Source organism: Solea solea, chromosome 9 (genome assembly GCF_958295425.1).
Source record: "Solea solea chromosome 9, fSolSol10.1, whole genome shotgun sequence".
NCBI lineage: Eukaryota > Metazoa > Chordata > Actinopteri > Pleuronectiformes > Soleidae > Solea > Solea solea.
The window spans coordinates 2,588,879-2,612,147 of NC_081142.1; the positions used below are offsets into that span (position 1 = coordinate 2,588,879).

Genomic DNA, 23,269 nt, shown 5'->3' on the forward strand with positions numbered 1-23,269 from the left:
TGTGGTCTCCTGCTGCTGTGGCCCATCTGCTTCAGGATTTGACCTATTGTGCTTTCAGTGATGGTCTTCTGTGTAATTTTACTGTAATAAGTTGACTTACTGTTGCCTTTCTGTCACCTCTGACCTCTGGCATCAACCAGGCATTTTCTCCCAGAGAGCTGCTGCTCACTGGATATTCTCTTTTCCTGACCATTCTCTGTAAACTCTGTTCAGACTGTTGTTTGTGAAATACTTACTAATACTAATATCAGCTTCTGAAATGCTTGCACCAGTTGGCCGAGACCAACAGCCATGCCACATTCAAAGTAACTTAAATTGCCTTTCCTTCTTATATTTTGAACTTCAGCAGTTCCCTCTTGACCGTGTCTTCATGCCTAAATGCTGCAATGTGACTGGATATTAAGATATTTGCATTAGCAGGTGTACCTAATAAAGATGTTGTAATTAACCACATTCTAGGGTCACTCCCTGGATATTTAGATCACACCCAAGGAAAGATAATAACATTTAAATAATCTTTATTTAGCCAATGAAACTTTGCATATGATAATACAAATAGAGAAAGCCGTTTTTATGGTTTTAATTACCCTTGCAGCTCACATACTGTAAATGGTATCCGCTCTATGAGCAAATATAACCCCATCTCAAGAGTGACCTCCGGTCTACCTCTTTTATTACAACATAATTGCTTTTCCATGCAGGTGAACCGGTGACGGTGGTTAATCTATGACGACTGTGGAGCATGAAGAGTGACTTGCATGTACATGTTGGTCTTGTGAAGGTTCCTCCTTTAGCAACATTTTGGACACCACTGGACTCTGGGTCTGTGTTGGATAGTTTGCAAAGAAACTGATTATATTGTTCACTTGAAAGCAAATTTAGGAACATTTTAATCCTGTAATCCTGAGTTGCATTGATTGTTCAATGGCAAATTGCAATTTATGATCGGCTGGTTTAATCTGTGATTTTAACTTCATATCTTCCTGGTGGACACTGGGTTGGCCTCTGCCTTTGTAGGAGCAAAGTCAAAGGGCCATAAAGTTTTAGAGTTGTTTGACTGAAAAGCTCTCTTCTTCCTGCTTTGTAGACATTCAAGGAAAAGCAGCAGCAGCAGCAGCAGCAGCTCTTCACTGAACAGGTAAGAGCTGATATGATACACTTACAAACTCATCGTCTCTCTGTTTTCCAAAGCTTGATGTGTTTTTCGTTGTGTCAATAATGTTTGAAAACTGCATTAAGACATTGATGCAGTCGTCTTGACCAAAATGTGTTGATTGGCTGCTTAGACAGCAGAACATGTGCCTAATAAAGTGGCCAGTGAGTGTGTAACTTGCCTGAATCTAAATGATTGTTATTAATTCTATAATTTTCCTGACAGAATTGATCCATGTTGCTACCATGCTGCATTTGCACAAGGTATGGATGAGCACCTTTGTGATGATACGTAAACAATTCATAGTCAAGTCATTTCTGGCTTTTTTGGTGCTGGTTCTTGTTTTCTTTTCTCTTTTATTTAACGACAACTTGTTTTCCTAAATCAGGGAGACTTTGTGTGGGTGGACCCTGGTGCTGGGGTGCCGATTGGAGCAGAGGTTCAGGTGACGAAAACAGGCCAGCTTGAACTGATAGATGATGAAGGAAAGGTAAAAAAACCAAACAAAAAAAAAACTCACAGCAATGTGTTTCTGTCTGGTTGAAAAAAAATGAGCTTAAGCCTTGTTGTCAATGTCAACTCTTTACAAACAGGAGCATAAGATCAACAAGAAGGCGGAGGGTAGCATCCGACCCATGCACCCATCTTCTGTCAAGGGTGTGGATGACATGATAAGGCTGGGTGATCTCCATGAGGCAGGGCTGCTCAGGAACCTTCTGGTGCGACACAAAGAAGGCAAAATCTATGTAGGTTTCACTTCTCTGCATTCACTCTGTTTGAACCAGCTGGTTTTATGATGTCCCATAACCTGCTGTGGAAACGCTTACTCGCCTGTGTCGAGTCATGACGTGAATCTCTTTCTATTTCAGACTTTGCCCTGTAGTTTATCACAGTGCTGTTTGTCTCCATAGAGACGAATGAGCCTCGGTAGAAACAGAGCGTCCTGTTGTTTCTGTGTGTCTTCATCGAAGCTCAACAGTGTGTGTGTTTGGTTATGAACTGGGGCATTTTGTTATATAAAAATAGCACTGCTCAATGCTGGGTGTAAAGATTCACTCTGACTGATGTGGGTCTGCCTTGTAATTTGTGATTATATGGTCGACCACAGCCTTTTATGCCCTGTTTTATTATGATAAAACCCACTGATTTGGTATGTCTGATGCTGTCTTGACCCAGTTAGGCATCACTAGGGTCATTGTCTTAATGTTGTTGTGACACCATAGTAACGTGTTTATGCTACTACTTAAGTGAGAAATCTCATTGACATAATGCATTTCCTTTCCCATAACCCAAAACGCAAAAGCAACAATATACAACCTTTTTTTTTTTTTTTACATTAAAAGGACAAAGGAGAACTTTTCTGTTCCCTGTTTAGTCACTGTTGTAACGGCACAGCAGTATCATGACACCATTAAGGACATAGGTATTGTGTAAAATAAGCCCTGTTGTCTTCATTCTTATGTTTTGGATAGAGAATTGTTCCATAAAAACCTTGTACCTGTGGCAAAGAGAATAAAGTAGAGAAATAAATTAGTTTTAACATCATAATGACAACAACTTTACAGGGACAATGGTTTTTAATTCCCAATTTGCTCTGTCCTTTTATTAACTATGAAATAACCCACTTGCTGCAGTGACAGCACATTCACTAAGTTGCATAATGTTGCTTTGAAACCTCAAGTGACCTTTTAAAAGAGTGAGAACCCACTAAGACAGAAGCGCATACACACAAGGACTCGTCAAAATGTGCTACTGTTTGCGTTGTCTAATGACCCTTTCTCTCCATTTAAAGACATATACAGGCTCCATTCTGGTGGCAGTCAACCCTTACCAGCTGCTGCCCATCTACACCACTGAGCATGTGCACATGTACACAGATCGACGGCTGGGGGAACTCCCACCGCACGTCTTCGCCATCGCAGACAACTGCTTTTTTAACATGCACCGCAACAAGAAGAACCAGTGCTGTGTCATCAGGTCTGGTTTTATATATTTCTATTTACTAGCACATCAATAGTAGTTTTATGATAAATGGCAATACAGTTGTAAAAATATTTATATATATGTAATATATATATATATATATATATATATATATATATATATATATATGTGTATATATATATATATGTATGTATATATACATACATACATACAGTATTTTGCCTCCTATTTATCAGACAGATCACTTCTAACTCATTACAAAGCCACAAAAACAAAAAAATAGCAATAGCAGTATCAGCAAATACAGCTGAATTTGTCTCACTTGTCGGGAACAAATGTCTCAAATAGAAAGTAATAATTATAGATGGAATAATACATAGATATAGACATAAATAGACATTGATGAATTATAGATATAAGATAGAATGCAATGCAAATAATAGATAAATATACATAAAGGATCTGCACTTTCTCCAGTGTATTAGATGCATGTTCAGTCAAATATAAAATAGTGTCATCTGCATACCAATAGACCAGATGATTATAAATATGCAGGTCTGGATTGAGAAACTGTGGGTTGAACAGGATCCACATTTGATCCTTGAGGAACCCCTTTGTTGATATTTAGGTTGCACACCCACCTGCCTATCTACACAATGACATCTGGAGGTACTTAACTAGTCTTATCATAAACATTATGATAACGGCATAAACATAGGGCAGGGGATGAACAAGAAGGTGATGTGAATGCACAATTATGGATGTAAGTCATTCATATGAAATTATCCTCCCCATCAGTGGAGAGTCAGGAGCAGGAAAAACTGAGAGCACCAAGTTGATGTTGCAGTTCCTGGCTACAGTGAGCGGCCAACACTCTTGGATTGAGCAGCAGATTCTTGAAACAAACCCCATCATGGAAGGTATGAGAGGAGAACAACAGCATAAAGTCATGATTTGCTCTGAGTCCTCCCTGACTGATCATTCATTATTTTTTTTTACCTTTTAGCTTTCGGTAATGCCAAAACCATCCGCAACGATAACTCCAGCCGCTTTGGGAAGTACATTGACGTCAACTTCACCAAGGCTGGAGCTATTGAGGGAGCCCGCATAGAGCAGTACCTGCTGGAGAAGTCCAGAGTTTGTCGTCAGGTGAGTATTTTCAGGTGCAGCAGCCTGATCCAAGACATTTCTACTGGTAAAGAAAACAATCATACTTTCATGTGCAGGCAGCGGAGGAAAGAAACTACCACATCTTTTACTACATGCTGATGGGCATGAATGCTGAGCAGAAAAAGATTCTTTCCCTTGGGAACGCTGCCGAGTACAACTATCTGACCATGGTACTGACATCAATCTGAAAGTGGGAGGTTATCTCTGCAGATTTTGACGCATATAATTCAAGTCACACGTTCCTTCCCTTGAAACCATGTGATCCTGTCACCAGGGCAAATGCACCAGCTGTGAGGGACGTGACGATGTGAAGGAGTATGCTCACTTCCGCTCGGCTCTGAAGGTCCTCATGTTCTCAGACAATGACACCTGGGAAATCACCAAACTGCTCGCTGCTATCCTTCACCTGGGCAATGTGGATTTCAAGGGTAAAAGCGACACTGTGATGTTGAATATGTTTGTAGAGACCTGCGCGTTCAGTGTTATGATCTGGGCTTCCTACTGTTGCTCAGGTCCAGGTTTAGCTGACCTAAATATACTGAATGACCAGGTTTTTCAAGCATATTCAAAGATAAAGGAGCATTAATCCATATTTTTCACACGTTGATTGACTTCCACTGAGTCCAGACCTTAACTCCATTGAGAATCTCTGTTATTTTCATTAAAAACACACAGTCCATCATAAATACAAGATCTTGGTCAAAAATGAATTCAACTGTGGTTTAAAATAAATCTTGTGACATTAGCGTATTGAAGTGAAGTGAATTAAGCCACAGAATATACATGTTGTAATCAAAGCTAAAGGCAACAACAGAAGTTTGGTGTGTTTTTGGTTGTTTTGGTGTAACATTTTTGAGATATAGAACATTATCTTGTGTAATTACAGGCAGATTAGTCAATAACCTAGAGGGCTCTGACATCATCACATCAACTCATTTTAACATGGCCAGCCAACTTTTGGAGGTACACATATTTTCTCTCAGTATCTTAAATAAGAGCAAGTAAATAAGAGCAGAGATGAACTCGTCTGTTTGACTCTTTACCTCAGGTGGATCTCAAAGTGCTGGAGAACAGTCTGATTCAGCGGTCCCTCATGACCACCAGGGAGAGCGTGACCAAACCTCTGACCACTGCTCAGGCTGTGGACGGCAGGGACGCCTTTGTCAAAGTAATGTAAAGTCAAACTTGACTCACACATTTAACCAAAAACATAAAGGGAATACAGCAAATTTAAATGCATTAAGGTACTGAAAAAGCGTCCAAAGCTGTTAGGCAGAGTGGTCAGGAGATCGGATCAAAACTGGAGATTTATGTACGAGCATCTGTTGCTAATTTGCACATCAGGTCATGATATAATGTCACGGTTTGCCCTTTATTCAAATCTGTGAGTGAGGTGAGCAACAGTTATTCCACTTTAACATCTGTCTTATTTCTGTGATTTCAGGCTATTTATGGAAGACTCTTCATTTGGGTCGTGAACAAAATCAACACTGTCATTTACAAACCGCCTGAGGATTCCGATGAGGTGCGACAGTCCATAGGTTTGCTGGACATCTTTGGCTTTGAAAACTTCAGCAAAAACAGGTCGGTGCTCACAGCAGTTCTCACAGTGTTAATATAATCTATATACGTATATATATAAATGTAAGAGCTCTGTTGCAGGACACACTTAAAAGTTAACTAAATGCCTCCGTGTTTCTCTGTTCACGTTGAACTGTCGCAGCTTTGAGCAGCTGTGCATCAACTTTGCCAACGAGCAGCTGCAGCAGTTCTTTGTCAGGCATGTCTTCAAGCTGGAGCAGGACGAGTATGCACGTGAAAGCATTGTTTGGAAGCACATTGACTACAAGGACAACCAGAGCACCTTGAATGTGCTGGCCAGCAAGCCTCTGAACATGCTGGCTCTTATTGAAGAGGAAAGCAACTTCCCCCAGGTCTCTGTCCTCTTTGTGCCTCATCACATTCTAACATGAGACTGAGCCAGCCTGGGTTTAAGTCTCACCTTGTTTTTTTATTTTAGGCAACAGATACTACCATGGTCCTAAAAATGAATCAGGTCCATGGGAAAGGGGACGTCTATATTCCCCCCAAGAACGACCATGAGACACAGTTTGGGATCCAACATTTTGCTGGAGTGGTCTACTATGATTCGCAAGGTAATTTTTAATTAATTAATTAAAGCATCAAACCATTTCTGCACACCTGTGATTTCTTATTGCGTCTTTCTTGTTTTGAGGTTTTCTTGAGAAGAACCGCGATGCCCTCAGCTTAGACCTCATCCTTCTGGTGGAAACCTCGGACAACAAACTCCTGAAGCAGGTGTTTAAAAAGGAGCTGTCCTCCAGTTCGAAAAAAAAGAGCAACTCCAGGATGATCATCACCACACCCAAGAGCACCCTTCGCGTTAGTTCAGTTTCTAGCTTCAGTGTCTGATGCCACTACAAATTAAATAAAACATATATATATATACATATTGTACTGTATAATCTCATTCTGTGGTATTTGTTTGTGTCTTTCCAGGTCGCAGCCGATGGCATGAAGCATGTGCCTACTCTTTCTGGCCAGTTCCGCCAGTCTCTGGATTCCCTGATGAAAACACTGACTGCGTGCCAGCCCTATTTCATACGCTGCATTAAACCCAATGACTTCAAGAAGCCCATGGTGAGGAGAAGAAGCTGCTTTCAATCAGCCAATGTTCCAGCTATCCCGGGGAATACATTTGGTGTAAGTGAATCAGATTTGATGCTTCTCTGTCTCAGTTGTTCGACAGAGAGCTGTGCATCCGTCAGCTCCGATACTCTGGTATGATGGAGACCATTAGAATCCGGAAGGCTGGATATCCCGTACGCTACACCTTCGAGGAGTTTCTACAGCGCTTCCGCGTTCTTTTGAAGACGTCCGCCTGTGATCCAAAAACAGTGAGTTGAAGGTTTAACAGGATTTTCACTTCTGCTCCACCTTCTTCTGTCGTGTTTGTTTGATGTTTTCGTTTCCGTTCTTAAAGGAAAGTAAAGTGAAATGCTGTGAATGCATTTGTGAGACTGTGCTCACTGGGGAGGGCGACTGGAAGACTGGCAAGACAAAGATATTCCTGAAGGTGCTTCCTTTTTTATTTTTTATGTCCAACCTACGTATGCAGGCATGTAAAGATGTTTTTTTTTAAATGTTATAAGTCAGTGCTTCAAACTTTTTATACCAAGTACCACCTTATATTGAGCTCGCAAAGACATCATTATCACCAACGTTAAAATACAGTGGTGTGAATAGGCCGAGCAAAGTCAGCTACAGTCTATTTACAGGAGGAAGATTTATTTCCAATAAGATAATTTGCTCTGTCATACTCCTCCTCTTCCTCACATACAGTTCACATACTGGTGTAGTGAAATTAGATCAAGGCAGAGCGAGAGATAAGGTGACTCATTGTTGTTATTTCTTTCATTTTCTACGCACTCTGGTCAAAATTCCTCAGCTTCATTCCCATCACATACGCGTATATACAGTAGAACCACCAGAGGAAGCTCATGTACACGTACCACAGTTTGAGAAACCATGGCTATAAGTAACTGAGTATTTTTTCATTGAATTAGAATTTGTATGAATTTTACAACATTTTGAAAACTTAATATACATTCTACGACATGCTTTGATGGGTATGTGTATTATATTTATACAACAAATGAAATAAAAGATAATATACTCCTGTTTCCTCTCAGGACTTCCATGACACAATGCTTGAAGTGAAGCGAATGAAAGAGCTCGAGGAAAAAGCTCTTCTGCTGCAGAAAGTCATGAGAGGCTTCAAATACAGGTGTGCAGACGATTCTTTAAAGTGAGTTTTTTGTCGGTGTGATTTGCAACTACACGCTTGTGTTTTGTATGATGTCTTTCACAGGAGAGCGTTCCTGAGGAAAAGGAAAGCTGCTCTGGTCATTCAAAAACACTGGAGAGGACACAAAGGGAGGAAACTGTACAAAGTGGTAAGTCACCAATTTCATGGCACTATTTATGTGAAGGTTAAGTGAAAGTAAATATTCAATAAAATATGCTCTACATGCAGGTCCAGCTCGGGTTTACGAGGCTGCAGGCGCAGGTTCGTTCTCGCCAGCTCCACCTCCAATATAAGAAGAAGCGCGAGGCGGCCATTTTGCTGCAGGCCCAAGCCAGAGGATACTTGGCCCGTAAGGAGTGGAAGCGAAAGAGAGATGCTGTGATCCTCCTGCAGGCTCACACCAGAGGCATGCTGGCAAGACAAGCTCTCAGGAAGAAGAAAAGGAATGTGAGTTCAATTGTAATCATTCTGGTTCACAGTCAGAAGAGAAGGTTTTATATGTTGCGCTTGGTTTTGTTTTACTTTTGACTGCTCATCTCTTCATTTACAGATTATTACTTTAACTTTTGACCCACTTGCCTAATGTTTTTCACTATTGGCCAATTATTATTTAATTTCAACCTAAAATATAACTTTAATCATGTTATTTGAACTATTATTACTGCATAACTGTTTTACTTTAATTACTTAGCTATTATCCATCTGTTTTATAGCTATGTAAAGCTAACTTTTTATCCAATACTATAGCTATGTATGTCAACTATTAAAATTTAAAAATCACGCTATTTCTCTTTTAGCAAAATTAAACAATTGTCCCTATTAGCCTTTTACCATCGGCTGACACACAGGCGACTCTAAATGGCCATTCGGTGTGAATATTGGCACAAATATAAATAACACATTTTTATTGTATCTATTGTGCGAGTACTGTGGACTTTAGGGCACGTCTCCTGCCAGCTGTCTAGTCAGAAGGTCAAAAATTCACCTCGAGCGAGATTGTCCTGCCTTCTGCATGCTCATGCCAGGTGCCACCCTTCGACTGAATGTTCCACATATTTTCCTTGTGTTAATCTGGACAATTTCGAGCTGTGTTTGTCATATTTGACAGAATATGTGTCAGAATGTCCAATCCCAATTTTCCAGAGTTTCCCAAATCCCAAGTTCCAGAGTACATTTCTGAAAAAGGCTGATGTTGACCTTGAGATAGGCTGGGGGCCTTTCCAAGTAATACCCCCCCACTCCCCCAGTGTCAGCAAAGATATACTCCTCAGCCCTTAAAAGTTGCTCATTTAATAATAAGTATGAAAAACACTGTTTGTTTATGATTTCTTACATTTTATGTGATTTCTTTCAGATGTACCTCTCTGCCAAACAGAAAGCAGAAGAGCAGCGCTCTCTGTTGGAGAGACAGAAACACTTGGAGGAGGTGCTGAGGCAGAAGAAAGAGAAGGAGGCCCAGGCTGAGTTAGAAGTCATCTCAGAGCAGGAGATGGTGGATGACATCTTTGGCTTCCTTCCCTCTGTCATCGGAGGACAAGAGGGCCAAGCACCTGCAGGCTTTGAGGTTTGAGAACAAAAGGTTCAACTCATATCTTTGGGTTTTTAAAGCAGTCAATCACCGGATGTTTTTTTTTTTTTTCTATTTTAGGATTTTGACGGGAGAAGGATGATCACAGAGGAGATAGACCTTGACGACCTACCCATGGAGGAAGATCATCCAAAAGAAGACTACGATGACCTGGATGAGTACCCCTTCTCCAAATTTGCCTCCATGTACTTCCAGGGAACAGCCAACCACACCCACATCCGCCAGAGGATTCGTCAGCCCTTGCTGTACCATGAAGATGAAGGAGATGTTCTGGTGCTTTTTCTAGAGCCACCTCAGTTCATCATGTCACTGGTTTTAGTCTTGCTGTTTCTCTAAATAACAGTGGAGTGTCTGGCTTGTTTTCTCCAGGCTTCCTTGTCAGTGTGGTGGGTCATTCTGAGGTTCATGGGAGACCTTCCTGAGCCCAAGAAGCAGGTCCAGGTTCAGGGAACATCCAGACAGGAGCGCACTGTGCCACAGGACCTGATGTCCAGAGAGAACAGACGTCTCGGCCGCATAGTGGGCCAGGACCAGGTAAATGTCCTCACAAATGACATATTTCCTTTTGAGTATTAATTTATCATAGATATAGATAGATAACATGGTGTTTGTGTCTGTTTTAGAGGGTTCCAAGGAATAAAAAAGAAATGAAGCAAGAAAAGGGGAAACACTCAATCACCAAGGTGAGGTGGAAGCCTAAAAGAAATTTCTTGTCAGTGTTGCTGAGTCAGTTTTTTAAATTACTGATGATAATTTCCCTTGTTTTATTCATTATTATTATTGTCATTGCTGTTCACTTAGTCAGATAATCCCACTGAGGTGTCCAAGCCTCTCACAGTGCAGACTGTGATGGAGGACGGCAATATCATGACTGGAGAAGGACCCACTCTGGACCGACCGCTGACCTCACTAGAAAAACTCCATATTATTTGTGCATATGGTATTTTCCGACGTGACCTCAGGTTCGTGAAAACTCCATTTGAAAAACATATATACTCACCAGCCACTTTATTAGAATAGATTAGAATAGAAAGCCTTTATTGTCATTGTACAAGACGATTAAATTAGTTGTGGTTCTTCCTGCTGTATGGCATCTGCTTAAATTTTTGAAATGTTTGAGATGGTTGTTTTCATACGTTGGTTATAAGAAGGGATCATTTCCTATTTTCACCCAGAGAATTGCAATTGCACTGAATATTTTCTCTTTTTCAGACCATTCTTTGTAAAGCATAGAGACGGTTGTGCATAAAAATCCAATTAGATCAGCACTATCTGAAACACTAAGACCAGCCTGTCTTCAGCAGGTCGTCTTGACCATGTCTGCATGCCCTAAAATGCACTGAGTTGCTGCCAAGTGATGGGCTGATCAGATATTTGTGGCTGGTTGAGTGTACTTTTAAATATTTTTTAAAATGTATTTTAAAAAAAACATAAAATAAAAAATGTCTTTGTCTCTTCAGGGATGAAATTTACTGTCAGATCTGCAAACAGCTTCAGGCTAACAACAATCGCAACAGCTACTTCCGTGGTTGGATCCTTTTGTCCTTGTGTCTGGGCATTTTCCCTCCAAGTGAACGCTTTATTAGGGTAAGTCCATCAGTTGTGTTAACTTCTTCACTCTCAGGAACACTGTGCTGCATCATGCTGTGATGTTTTGCTTTCTCTTTATGTCTTGTCTTGGCAGTACTTGCAAAGTTTCATCCGTTCCGCTCCAGGAGGCTACGCCTCGTACTGTGCTGAAAGGCTGCGTCGGACAGTAATGAATGGAGTGCGAGGAGAGCCTCCAGCCTGGCTGGAGCTGCAGGTACTGAGGCTCACACACACACTGCTCTGGCAAATATTTGAAGGATCAATTCACCCAAAGAAAGGAAAGTCATATTTCCTCACTTGGTATGGAGCCAGAGAAATTGTGTGACCATGGTCATTTCTCTGTCTGTCCGGTGACAGGCAACCAAGACAAAGAGGCCCATGACTGTGTCTGTGACACTGATGGATGGGCGTTCCATTAACATGCCAGTTGACTCAGCATCTAGCTCCAAAGAGATCTGCCAGGTCCTTTCTAACAAAGTCAAACTCAAAGACACCTTTGGCTTCTCTCTCTATGTGGCTCTTTATAATAAGGTAAACACTTTCATCATCACGTTATACTATGTATACTGTAAGTACAAATGTATGTGTTTCTGCAGTATATGATGAGTCATTGTGCTATGACAGATTTCTCTCTGTATTTCTGTAATGTACAGCATTGCAGGTTTTCTTTAGTTTATTAACTTTATTTAAAGTGGAAAAAACAGAATCTCAAACAAGATCATCATATATCATGATGTCCTGGAGTGACTGAAAAAGATGGAGACTCCCGTTATGAACTATATGTTTTAAGTCACTCACATGAATAGATTATCCCATTCAGGAGAACTGTGGTAATAGTGGAAATACATTACATTCATTACAAGTCATGAGTGCTTTTTAATTATTCCATTCCCTGTATTTTGCTTTAGAACTAAGATAGAATATTGGTGCCTTTTGTCTAAGAAGGAAATAGCCAGACATCACATTTAAACAATTTTGATGCTGTAAAAATATAGTAAAAGTTTCTAAAAATCTATTTTTCCATCCATTGAAACTGCTTCAATTATGGGCCCTAAACAGATCTTCTCCCAATTGGACTTATCAGTGTCACTTAATTTAAGTGATTTTAATTGAATTGAACTGAATTGAATTGAATTGCGCCGCAGTGAAAACAATATCATCTCATGGGTGCACTCATTGGTAGAGCTAGAACCTCATGGGTCAAGGCCTTCTGTGGTGACCTGGGTTTGAGCTTGGGCTTCGGTCATTTGCTGTGTGTCTACCCCTCTCTCTCCCCCTTTTATGCTTCACTGTCGCATCCAATTAATGTTGAAGACCTTCCAAAGTGTATAAACTCATCCAAGTCTCTCAATTAAACTTTCTAAAATTGTGTGTAATTTTTATTTTTTTTTACCTATCTTGAAGGTTTGGGCTCTGGGCAGTGGTCAAGAGCACTTGATGGATGCCATCTCCCAGTGTGAGCAGGAGGTGAAGAGGAGGGGAGGGCAGGAGCAGCATGCTCCCTGGCGCCTCTACTTCCGTAAGGAGATCTTCACCCCCTGGCATGACTGTACAGAGGACAATATCAGCACTGACCTCATCTACAAGCAGATCATCCGTGGTCTTAAGTTTGGAGAGTACCAAACTGAAAGGGTGGGATCATGCTGAAATTAAACAAGGATCCTTCAACATCACTGCCATAGGCTGCCATAGGCTGCCATAGGCTGCCATAGACTCTAATAAGACAAATGTTTTGTTTTCACATCACACAGGGGGATGATTTGGTCGACCTTACTGCAAAACATCTGTATGTCCAGCACGGTTCAGACAGCAGTCCAGAAAATGTGAGAGAAGTTGTTCAGGACTGCATCAAGAGCTCTTTGCTGGAGGCAAAGTCAGAGGCCAAGTGGGTGCAAATGGTCAGCACTGCTCACACTCAGGTCAGTCGAGGTGCTTATCAGAAATCTGAAGTGGAAAAAGCTCATTAAAACACATACTCTCTTAAATAAAAACGATTCTGTCTATTTTTTTCTTGAACGCACAAGGGTACGTTTCTGAGCTCAAGGCAAAAGGTGGATTCAGTGAAGGAGGAGATGGTCGACTACGCCAGGAAGAAGTGGCCCATGTTCTTCTCCAGGTTTTTTGAAGTCATCAAAGTGTCAGGTAGAACATGAGATCATGTCCTCTTCACTGAGTCGGTTTCCTACGACTGTCCTACGACTACTACAGCACTGGGACTGAACCCAACCCAAATCGACCCTCCGTTAAACTAGAGATTTGACCAGGTTGAACGGTTTAGAAATAAATTAAGAAAGACAAGATTGTGCAGAGGAGGGATAGTGAATAAATTGGACAAAGGGTAAAACTTTAGACACTGGACTTTTAAGTGAAGTACAGACACATTATAGTTCAACTATAATTCGTTGGTTTGTTCTGCTTGTTTGTTCCATTCTCGTGAAAACACTAAATCTCAAAGACGCCTTGGGGGAAGTTCTTCAAATTTGGTTCGCACATTAAGTTGGACTCATGAACTGAATAGATTTTGGAGGTTGAAGGTCACTGTGCCCTCTGGCACAGCTCTTCACTTACACTCAAGTATATAGCTCGGAGCAGCCAAAGGTCAAAGTTACAGCGACCTCATAAAACATGCTCATCTTCTTAAACATTAAATGTTTTATTAGTGTGGGGTAAAATGTGTAGACTTCAACTGCACTGGTCAGTGGCAATAATTCTTTCAGAAATTCTTTCCTCAAGAACATAGAGACAAACATGTTTAATGATCTGCAGGGAAGCCTTTTATTTGTTTTCATCAGACTCCTTTGAACAGTTAGTTGCTGCTGCTGCTGCTGCTGTTGTTGTTGTTGTTGTTGTTGTTGTTGTTTATATCTATGTCAGACTGGAATATACAAGGCTATTTCTAGAGATGCCAAACCAGTAGTTGTTTATGAATAAATAAAGATATGGGCCAGCAACAAAACACATTTGCTGTCTGCAACTAACGTGCAAAACACAATGAACGCACAAGGGTCTGAGTCACAGGGGAGATAACATTTACTGTAAAAGCTCATTTATTTTCTCATTAAAACCACGTTTATAAGGTAATGGCATACTGGCAATAAAACAAACATATTTAATGGAGTTTCTCAGTAAAATTCCATACTTCCTTTCGCTTTATTTTGAAATGATTGTCAATAATGTTTAATAGCAAAATAATAATTGTAAACTCTACTTGCTTCTTATTGCTGTTTGGTGAAGTTCTCCTTTTGTGTGTTTTTGCTTTGCTGTCAATTCTATATATTTTAGTTTTAGACCTTTTGTTGTTCTGCAGCAGCTTGTAATGTGTATATTTGACATGTCATAGACTAATAAATCAATTAATGTAGATTATGTAAAAAAAATGCACTCATTATTTGACAAATAATTTGAGTTGCAGTCATCTAGTGAGGATCCTTTCTTGTGTGTTAATGATTGGTACTCAACTGTGTGTAACTATATAAGATAAAGTAGATGTAGAAATATGTAGTATCTCCCATGAATCACGATTTATTTAGCTTATTTTCTATGAATGTACGTGTGTAGGTCCTCCACTGCCAAAGAACAAGTTCATTGTAGCTGTAAACTGGACTGGAATCACGTTCCTGGATGAGAGAGAGAAGAGGCTGCTGGAGCTTTCTTTCCCTGAAGTGACAGGAGTCAACACCATCAGGTAGAGACACGTTTTAAGGCCAGGCAAAGCAGCCTAGTTGATGGACATTTTAATCTTTGCGGTATGTCTTTCTTTTCTGACTCTGCTGACCCAGGGAGGCTAAAGCATCAGGACAGGCAGTTTGTCTGCTCACACTAAAAGGAGACTTCACTCTGAGTGGATCAGTAGCCGAGGACATGTCGGAGTTGGTCACCATGTTCCTCAGTGGACTGACGGAGCGATCTCAGTACGCTGTGGCCCTGAGGGATGTCAGCAGTCAAGGTCAGATGGCCCGCATACAAATTTGCCTTTTTTTGCAGCGTCCCATCTCATTGATTGAAGATTGTGAAATGTCTTCTGAAGTGTCTCTACTGTGTATCTGTTGTTTATGTATCACTGGAAAACTCGTGCATTGACAATAGTACACTATAGTGCAATGACATTTAAAAAACAAAAAACAAACAGGCATTTAATTGGAGCTGTGTGTTGCTGTCGTGTAATGATAAGCAAGCTATTATTCTCATAATCGAATAATCTGTCGATTCCTTTCTCAATTAATCGAGTCGTCGTTTGGTCCAGAAAATGTTGATCAGTGTTTTTCAAGCCTGTTGTCTTGTCCAAAAAGCAAAGAATATTCCGTTTTAATGATTTCTTTGTTATATGGAGGAAAGAAACCAGAACATATTCACATTTGAGAAGCTGAAAAAGCAGAAAACTTGCTTTAATTCCTTAAAAACACTCCATTAATTGATTAAAAAAACAGTTGACGATTCATTTAGTAATAGATTAATAATTGATTAGTTGAGTAATTGTTTCAGTCCTAAAGCAAGCCAATATTTTGTGATCTTTTCCCCCAAAATAGTCTATTTTAAGATAAGTTATTGTAGTAAAAGAGAACAATGTTAAATGCATAGAAAAAAGAGAGTTTTCTTTGTCTAGTGAGAGGACTTGGAGGTTTAGGGTCAAATGGCTCAACATCTGTTACCACCTCGTAGTCAGAGACTTAAATACAACACAAATTCACTGTCAAGGATATTTAAAATATATCCATACGGTGCTTCAAAAGTCATACAGAATCATACAATGATCTTGTGATATTTTGTTTGTATAGGTATTGTCTTACATACCTACTTTTGATATGATATATGATTTGTTAACTGGGCGGTTTCTCATATTCCTCTACAGATGACCCCACATTCCTCAGCTTCAAGAAGGGAGCGCTTATTATAATAGTCAAAGACGATGAGTTTCCTCAGCAGCGTGGCTGGATAACGGGCCAAACTGAGAGCAAGGGAAGAAAAGGAGCCGTGCCCACCGACGCCATCTTAATCCTGCCAACGCTCAGCAAACCGTCCTCTGAGGTCATGGTAAGGAGATGTCAGTGACCAGTCGTGACCAGTCGTTCCCAGTCGTGACCAGTCGTTCCCAGGTGACTTCTGTGCCTTCCTCGGCTCTGTAGATTCATATACATGCTGCATGTTTACTTCCTTGCAGAAACTGCTGAACCTGTCTCCTAACCAGAGGAAGAACATCATACAGGAACATATGAAAGAAACAGGGACGATGGAGAGAATGGCTCCTGCAACACTCAAGGAATTTTCCCTCGAGTATTTCAGGTAACTGGAAATAACATCCACTTTAGTATAAAGTCACTTGACTTGATAGTTCTGTTTGTTGTTTTCATGAATCAGTCGCTGCTGAACTTGAAGATCTTGAAAAAAATCTTCAAGTTCTTCAGTTGCTACTCATTCAATGACCTTTGGAAAACTAAATGGAAAAGGAGGCTGACCTGTTTTACTTTATTCTGCAGGCAGCCCACTAAGGATGTCAACCGTCAGGTGATGTCCAGGAATGCTGCTCCTGAGAGGCTGTGGGTAAACTCCAGAGAGCCAATCAGGCAGGCCCTCCTCAAGAAAATTGTGGCCAACCCAGAGCTGAGCCACAGAGCATCTGTGGCGTTTACTGATATCCTCTTCTACATGGCAGAATTTTACAAGGGTTTAGTTTTCCACTCATCAGTAACGTGGTGACATTCTGCTTGAAGTTTGGATGAGCAAGCACAATCTTCTTCTTTTGGCTTCTCCCTTTCAGGGTCACCACAGCAGATCATCTGCCTCCATCTCCTTTGTGTCCTCTTCTGTTACACTAGCTGTCCTCATGTCCTCCTTTTCCTGCTCCCCAGCAGCTTCATCTTCAACATCCTTTGTCAAATGTATTCACTATTCTTCCTCGGCACATGACCAAACCTCAATCTCAATCTTGTCTTTCTTGTCATTCATCTCCAAACGCTGTCCCTTAAATATGCTAATTTCTACTCCCGTCCGTCCTGGTCACTCCCAACAGAAATCTAAGCATCTTCCGCTCTGTGCCACGGTCTCCAAGTCATACATCACAGCTGGTCTCACTACCGTCTTGTAGAGCTTCCCTTTCACTTTTTGCTGCTATCGTTCTGTCACTAAAGTGTTCAGTCGTCAGAAAGGTTTGTTCCTCTTTAACTGTTGTGTACCGATCCTGAAGTATATGGGCGATTATCCCACCAGGCAGATGGTCAGTCAGCTCGAGCTCACCGACCAGATCTTCGGGCCTGCCACTCAAAGTGAGGCACTCCAGGACGAAATCTACTGTCAGATTATGAAGCAGATGACCAACAATAACAACCGGTATTTATTTATTTATTTTTTTCTGATTTAGGATTTATATAATGCCATATATGGTATTATGTAAATGATATTGGTTATATATGATATATGATATTGTTAAAGGTGTTTACTAGGGTGTTGGATTCATACAAACAAGATAAAAGAGAAAATTTTATCTTAGTTGTAGCCCAGGAAAGATTTCAAGCTGTGAACGTAAGAAACTAAAACCGTTTTATTTGAGAATGAATATCCTCATAATCGGTCCTTGTGTTGTAAATGTCATCCAGGTTCAGTCTGGAGCAGGGCTGGCAGCTGCTGTGGCTCTGCTGTGGCCTGTTTCCTCCCAGCCAGGCTCTCCGGAGACACGCTCAGCTCTTTCTGGAGACACGCCGCAGAGAGCCGATGGCCTCCGACTGTCTGCAGCGGCTGCAGACTTCTCTCAGGTTAGATCAACATACACACCCGTTACATACCAGGCATACCAACGTCACTCTGTGAGTTCATGTCAGCAATCACACGATCACAGACAGCGTGCAGATAGATGGAGAACACATTTTTAGCATTATTGATCGCCAGAGGAACAGTTCAGCAGACAGTTAACACAATAACTGTGACTAAGTGTCAATAGGAGATTCAAGTTAAGAAAAAGAAGTGACTGTGCAGTTTGTTGTCGTGATGCAGGATGGAGCCGAGGAAGCTGCCACCACACCAGGTGGAGGTAGAAGCCATCCAACAGAACCGCACCCAGATTTTCCATAAAATCTTCTTTCCCAATGACACAGAAGAGGTATGAGCGTGAACGTGAATGATACGATGCAAATACTTTAAAGCTGCAGTGCGTAACGTTTGGTGATTTCTTTTCTGCGGAGGGGGCGGAGTCAAGAAGCACTTATCCTGTCAAACAGCAGTGGAATTGTTTGCAATGTTTGCTTTGCCTCGTCTTGACATGACGTCTTGACATGAGACTAATCACTCCCTGTGTGCAGAAAGTGGGCTGAAACCATGCAACACAAGGTCCAAACACCACTATACTGTAAAACTCTGAGTCTGCGCACTGCAGCTTTTTAAAATGCTACTTTTACATTTACATGCAGCATATTCCTGCAGTTGATGCTCGTCTCCTTTGTCTTGTCTCAGATATTTGAGGTTGGGACCAACACCAGGGTCAGGGATCTTATTCAGAACATCACCAAAAAGCTGAATCTGGCGTCGTCAGACGGCTTCAGCATTTTTGTCAAAACACACGACAAGGTTCATTCGATGTTCTTCAACTTTAAATGGCATATTTCGTTTTTTTTATTTTCGTTTATATTTGACAGGAACGTCTTTATTTCAGGTTCTCAGTTTGAATGAAACCGACTACTTCTTTGATAGTCTGAGACAAATCACTGACTGGTCCAAACGAGCCAAGAGGAGTAAAGATGGTAATGAAACATCGCCTGATAACAGGGAGAGTCAGACATGTAATGTTCTCTTGTGTTAACGCTGTGTTTGTGTTTTCTGCAGGTGCACCACTCACCGTATCCTACATTGTGTTCTTCATGAGGAAGTTGTGGTTCAACGTGGTCCCGGGCAGGGACTTTCAGGCTGATCTTATCTTCCATTTCCCACAGGTGCATTTGAATATGCTGTCGCTCAGTGACCATCACATTTTCCAGACTGATTTGTTTTTTCCTATTCATCTGAAAACCAAATCCTTCAGGGAACAAAAAGCTGAGGTGTAGCAGTGTGAACATCACCCTGGAGTAGTGTTGGCTGTCGACTATGGTTTATGGTTATTTATTTATTTATTCTTCTGCCCCTTTTTCCAAGATTTCACTTTTGATATCTGGCAGTGATTCAACCGTTTAGGAATTGCGGTACTGAGAAGCTGACGTCACACATGTGTGACACGCTGGTGAATCTTGTCTGTGACTTTGCAGAAGTCCTGAGGGCTACCACAATGACAAGTATATGTGCTCAAAGCTCTATTTCTCTGTTTTACGGTATCCATCCATCCATCTATCCTTCTTTTATAATTTATCCTCCACATGACAATCTCAGCTAACATAGGGCAAAAGGCGGGGCATACCCTGGACAGATCGCCGGTCCATAATTTTTGAATTTTCTAGATATGATAACGGTCTATAGGAGTTACGGTAATGACAAGTAAAATGTATAATGAGAAGTTTGCATGCCAAATCCAGGTGCCATTGTGCATTGCCATTTTTCCACAGCAGCCCAAACGGACAAACCAGTCAGAGTGTGATGTAAAAGCTTGCTATGGAAATAAACAACAAACTTTTATCTGGTGAGGGCCACCATAGTTCCCTGATGCACTTGGGAAAGGGAGGGCTGAACAGAGGAGTCACACACTGGACCTTTAAATTCTGGGGGGGGGGGGAAAGCATCTTCAAAATATGTCTCTTTCCTCCAGGAGCTGCCCAAGTACCTGAGAGGCTATCATGTCTGCACCAAAGAAGAAATGGTCAATATCGCGGGTTTGCTCTTCAAAGTAAAGGTCAGCAATGACAAGAGCCAGTTTGTCATGATTCCCAAGATGCTGAAGGAGCTGGTGCCCAACGACCAACTCAAGGCCATGTCTGAAAATGAGTGGAAAAGGGTATGATGGACTTTCATTTTCTTTTTCCAGTGTTAGCTAGGGTTGCAAATGACGAGGGTTAATAATAGGGATGGGAATCACAGGGTTCATGATACGATACGATACACAATACCACGATACCAGTAGACAGTGGACGGAGTTTTTTACGGAGATGTCGTAAAAATAAGTGCTCTGAAACTAGCTGCGTAGAGAACAAGCGACCAGACAAGCAAAGTTCCGCTTTAAAGCATTTAATTGTTTTAACAGTCGAGAGATCCTGTGAAAATACCAACGTGAACACTGCACTACTTTATTATCTTGCCTGAGGCGCTGAGCCCACTTGAAGACATCAATCTTCAGTCGTCGCCAGACTTGAACCAAAGCGCTTGTTGGAAATGGTCTCAAAAGGCACAGAAACTCAGCTCAACCCACACATTTGTATAAATGTCAGAACTATTTTCTGTCAATCGTCTCACGGACAAAATGATTCCAAGCCCATTAATGTCTGAAAGGAGCGATTCTCTCATACCTGTCACTACAACGACAACGTTTCTGTTGGTTTTTATATTTTTAGAGAGGAACACTAAATAGCAGTAGAATGGAGCTATAAAGTGCCCACATGAACAATATCACCATTATACCATTACACCATTCCTGTGATGAGAAAATTGCCTGGAGGTCTGTGGGGGCGTCGGACAATCATTAACTCCACCAACAGCGGAGCAAAGAAGAAACAACAGTGTTGTAACACTGATTTATTTATATTATTTTATTATATTTATTTCCTTTCCTTCTAATTCCAGAGTGTTGTCGCTCATTATAACAAACATGCTGCAATGACTGTCGACGAAGCCAAAGTGGCTTTCCTCAAAGCGGTTTTCCGCTGGCCCACGTTTGGCTGTGCATTCTTTGAAGTCAAGGTAAGAGGCACAGTTTTTTACGTCCACGTTAACAATGAAAGGCGACTCTTACCAGTGTATCTTGATGGGGAATCAAAAAGTTGCCTTTTAGACTTGTTTGATTATTTGAAATATAAAGAAGTGTCTACCTCAGAAATGTTAATGCAACAGCATTTGCACTTTGAGTTCCAGTCTAGTTGTCTTCACTTTTTCTTACAGGCTGTGCTTTAGAGTTGTGTAGATGAATGAACCAGACTGCAGTGTTTGAATCAGGCAGAGAAGCAGCAGAAATATTTCTCTTTATTTGTCTCACTAACACCAGGTGATTGTTATCCAGGTTCATCAGCTTTATTTTTTAAAAGTCACCTACTGAAAGACACCAACTGACTAAAAAGCCTTTGTTTTTTTTCATGGTTTTATTGTCCATAATTGTTTCTTTTTCAGCAAACATCTGAACCAAATTTCCCAGATATTGTTCGAATTGCCATCAGCAAGCAAGGATTGACAATCTTCCACCCAAAAACCAAGGTTCAAATCATCAACGTCAACCACAAACATACTCCATTATTCATTAAACTTCTCTCTTCTTACAATTAACGATTATTTGCTCTTATGAAGGACGTTCTGGCAAATCACCCGTTCAACCGCGTGGCCAACTGGTGCAGTGGAAGCACCTACTTCCACATGACTGTTGGCAACTTGGTGAAAGGAAACAAGTTCCTGTGTGAAACGTCACTGGTAAGATCACCATCACGAGACACACCGTCATCTTTACATCTGAGTGGGGTCGTGCGGTTGTCTTTACACCCGTGTCTTATTTTGAAAGGGCTACAAGATGGACGATCTCATAACCTCCTATGTCAACATGTACCTCAGAGAGAGGACGGGAGGACAAACGAGGAACCAGCGCTTCAACATCTGAGCGTCAGATCTGAGTGTGACGCAACTCTGCGGCCGCAGATGCAAACAAAACACTCTTTTTCCATTTGTACAAAAGTACGAATTCAAAACTCACGTTTCCAAACTCCTTAATACAGATTGTGTAATCTAAAGTGAAGAAAACCTATTTAACGTCATGTTTACAGATTGTATCATTAGCTTTTACACTGTGGAGATAAATAAGTGTTTCCCATAAAAAATAAACTGTTTTAAAGATCATTATAATGCAAAATTGAATACATGAGAATAATCATATATGTATATTTACAATAAAAATATGCTGACATGATACATGATTCCAGACTTTTCAATTCTGATTAATAACAGCATGAGACAATTAAAAAAAATCCAAGTGCTTTTTTAAAGCTGGTGTGTGAGAGTGGTTTGTTGTCTCTGTTTATGTTGACACTGGTGACACATGACCTGTCCACACCCTAACATCACCCTCAAATACTCCGTATAGAGCAAGTGGATGTGATGGATGTTGATATGAAAACACAGAAAGACAAAATCATCATTATTCATCATCAGTAATGATGATAAAAAAAAACAACATAATAATACATTTTATTTTTATAGCATTTTAAAGGTATTAAGCCCCTGAACAATGATGATAATAATAATAATACTAATAATAATAATAAAATAGTTCTTGTTGTTCTTGACCTGGTATCTAAATGCGTCTCTGGTGATGTGCTCTTGTGTGGTCTAAGAACATGTCAGAACACACACGCCAGCAGAAATAGATGTGGTTAAGTTGCCAAAAGTCCTCGGAAATTGTGCCGCAACTGTCTGAGGAAACAGAAATACAGTAAATCTACTGTCTGTGCCACGAGCTACACTGTGAACCTTTGCATCATCATTCAAGTTGGTTAAAAACTAGGCTTGGTCATTTGTTTTCTGAATAATTTGTTGAAACCCTTTTGACGCCCAACTACCCACGAAAGTTACCAGAAAAAAAAGGAAGAGATTAGATTAGATTTCACAACACTTGGACCATGACGCTACAGTGAACCTGCACCACGGCCCCTCTATAGACAATGATTTATAGCAAGGTGTTCCATAAATTACACATCCTACATTCCTTCTTAATGTTAATAGTCGTTAAAACAAACTCATAGTGTGTTGTAGTGCATAACATGACCATGACATTCAAACCAAATGTCAAAATGAGTTCACACAATGTTGATTAAGTCTATCGACTGGTACTTCTTCTCTCCACGGCATTGTTTAGGTCTCATGTCACCCGGCAACATTCCCACACTTCACACAG

General features: G+C 40.8%; 1 protein-coding gene across 1 annotated transcript; it reads left to right on the forward strand.

Moving 5' to 3' along the window:
- Positions 1 to 1,089: 1,089 nt before the first annotated feature.
- Positions 1,090 to 22,321, forward strand: LOC131465832 (unconventional myosin-VIIa). Its single transcript, XM_058638772.1, has 48 exons — positions 1,090 to 1,138; positions 1,379 to 1,416; positions 1,542 to 1,643; positions 1,747 to 1,899; positions 2,946 to 3,130; positions 3,896 to 4,017; positions 4,104 to 4,246; positions 4,324 to 4,437; positions 4,542 to 4,695; positions 5,154 to 5,230; positions 5,316 to 5,435; positions 5,712 to 5,851; positions 5,991 to 6,201; positions 6,288 to 6,423; positions 6,504 to 6,670; positions 6,788 to 6,928; positions 7,027 to 7,185; positions 7,272 to 7,364; positions 7,981 to 8,075; positions 8,160 to 8,244; positions 8,325 to 8,543; positions 9,451 to 9,660; positions 9,745 to 9,957; positions 10,054 to 10,218; positions 10,308 to 10,367; positions 10,486 to 10,646; positions 11,145 to 11,271; positions 11,369 to 11,488; positions 11,632 to 11,805; positions 12,679 to 12,906; positions 13,026 to 13,193; positions 13,299 to 13,416; positions 14,833 to 14,959; positions 15,054 to 15,220; positions 16,124 to 16,305; positions 16,433 to 16,554; positions 16,749 to 16,903; positions 17,445 to 17,598; positions 17,865 to 18,020; positions 18,259 to 18,364; positions 18,715 to 18,828; positions 18,914 to 19,001; positions 19,084 to 19,190; positions 19,994 to 20,179; positions 20,962 to 21,078; positions 21,502 to 21,585; positions 21,676 to 21,795; positions 21,884 to 22,321. Exons 2-48 carry the CDS (start codon positions 1,399 to 1,401, stop codon positions 21,977 to 21,979), a joined length of 6,459 nt encoding a protein of 2,152 aa, XP_058494755.1. The 5' UTR covers positions 1,090 to 1,138; positions 1,379 to 1,398; the 3' UTR covers positions 21,980 to 22,321.
- The last annotated feature ends 948 nt before the right edge of the window (positions 22,322 to 23,269 follow it).

Coding starts and splice junctions, on each gene's coding strand:
- LOC131465832 (XM_058638772.1), top strand. Junction 6,671..6,787: donor CACCCAAGAGCACCCTTCGC/GTTAGTTCAGTT, acceptor GTGTCTTTCCAG/GTCGCAGCCGATGGCATGAA. Junction 21,796..21,883: donor TCCTGTGTGAAACGTCACTG/GTAAGATCACCA, acceptor TTATTTTGAAAG/GGCTACAAGATGGACGATCT.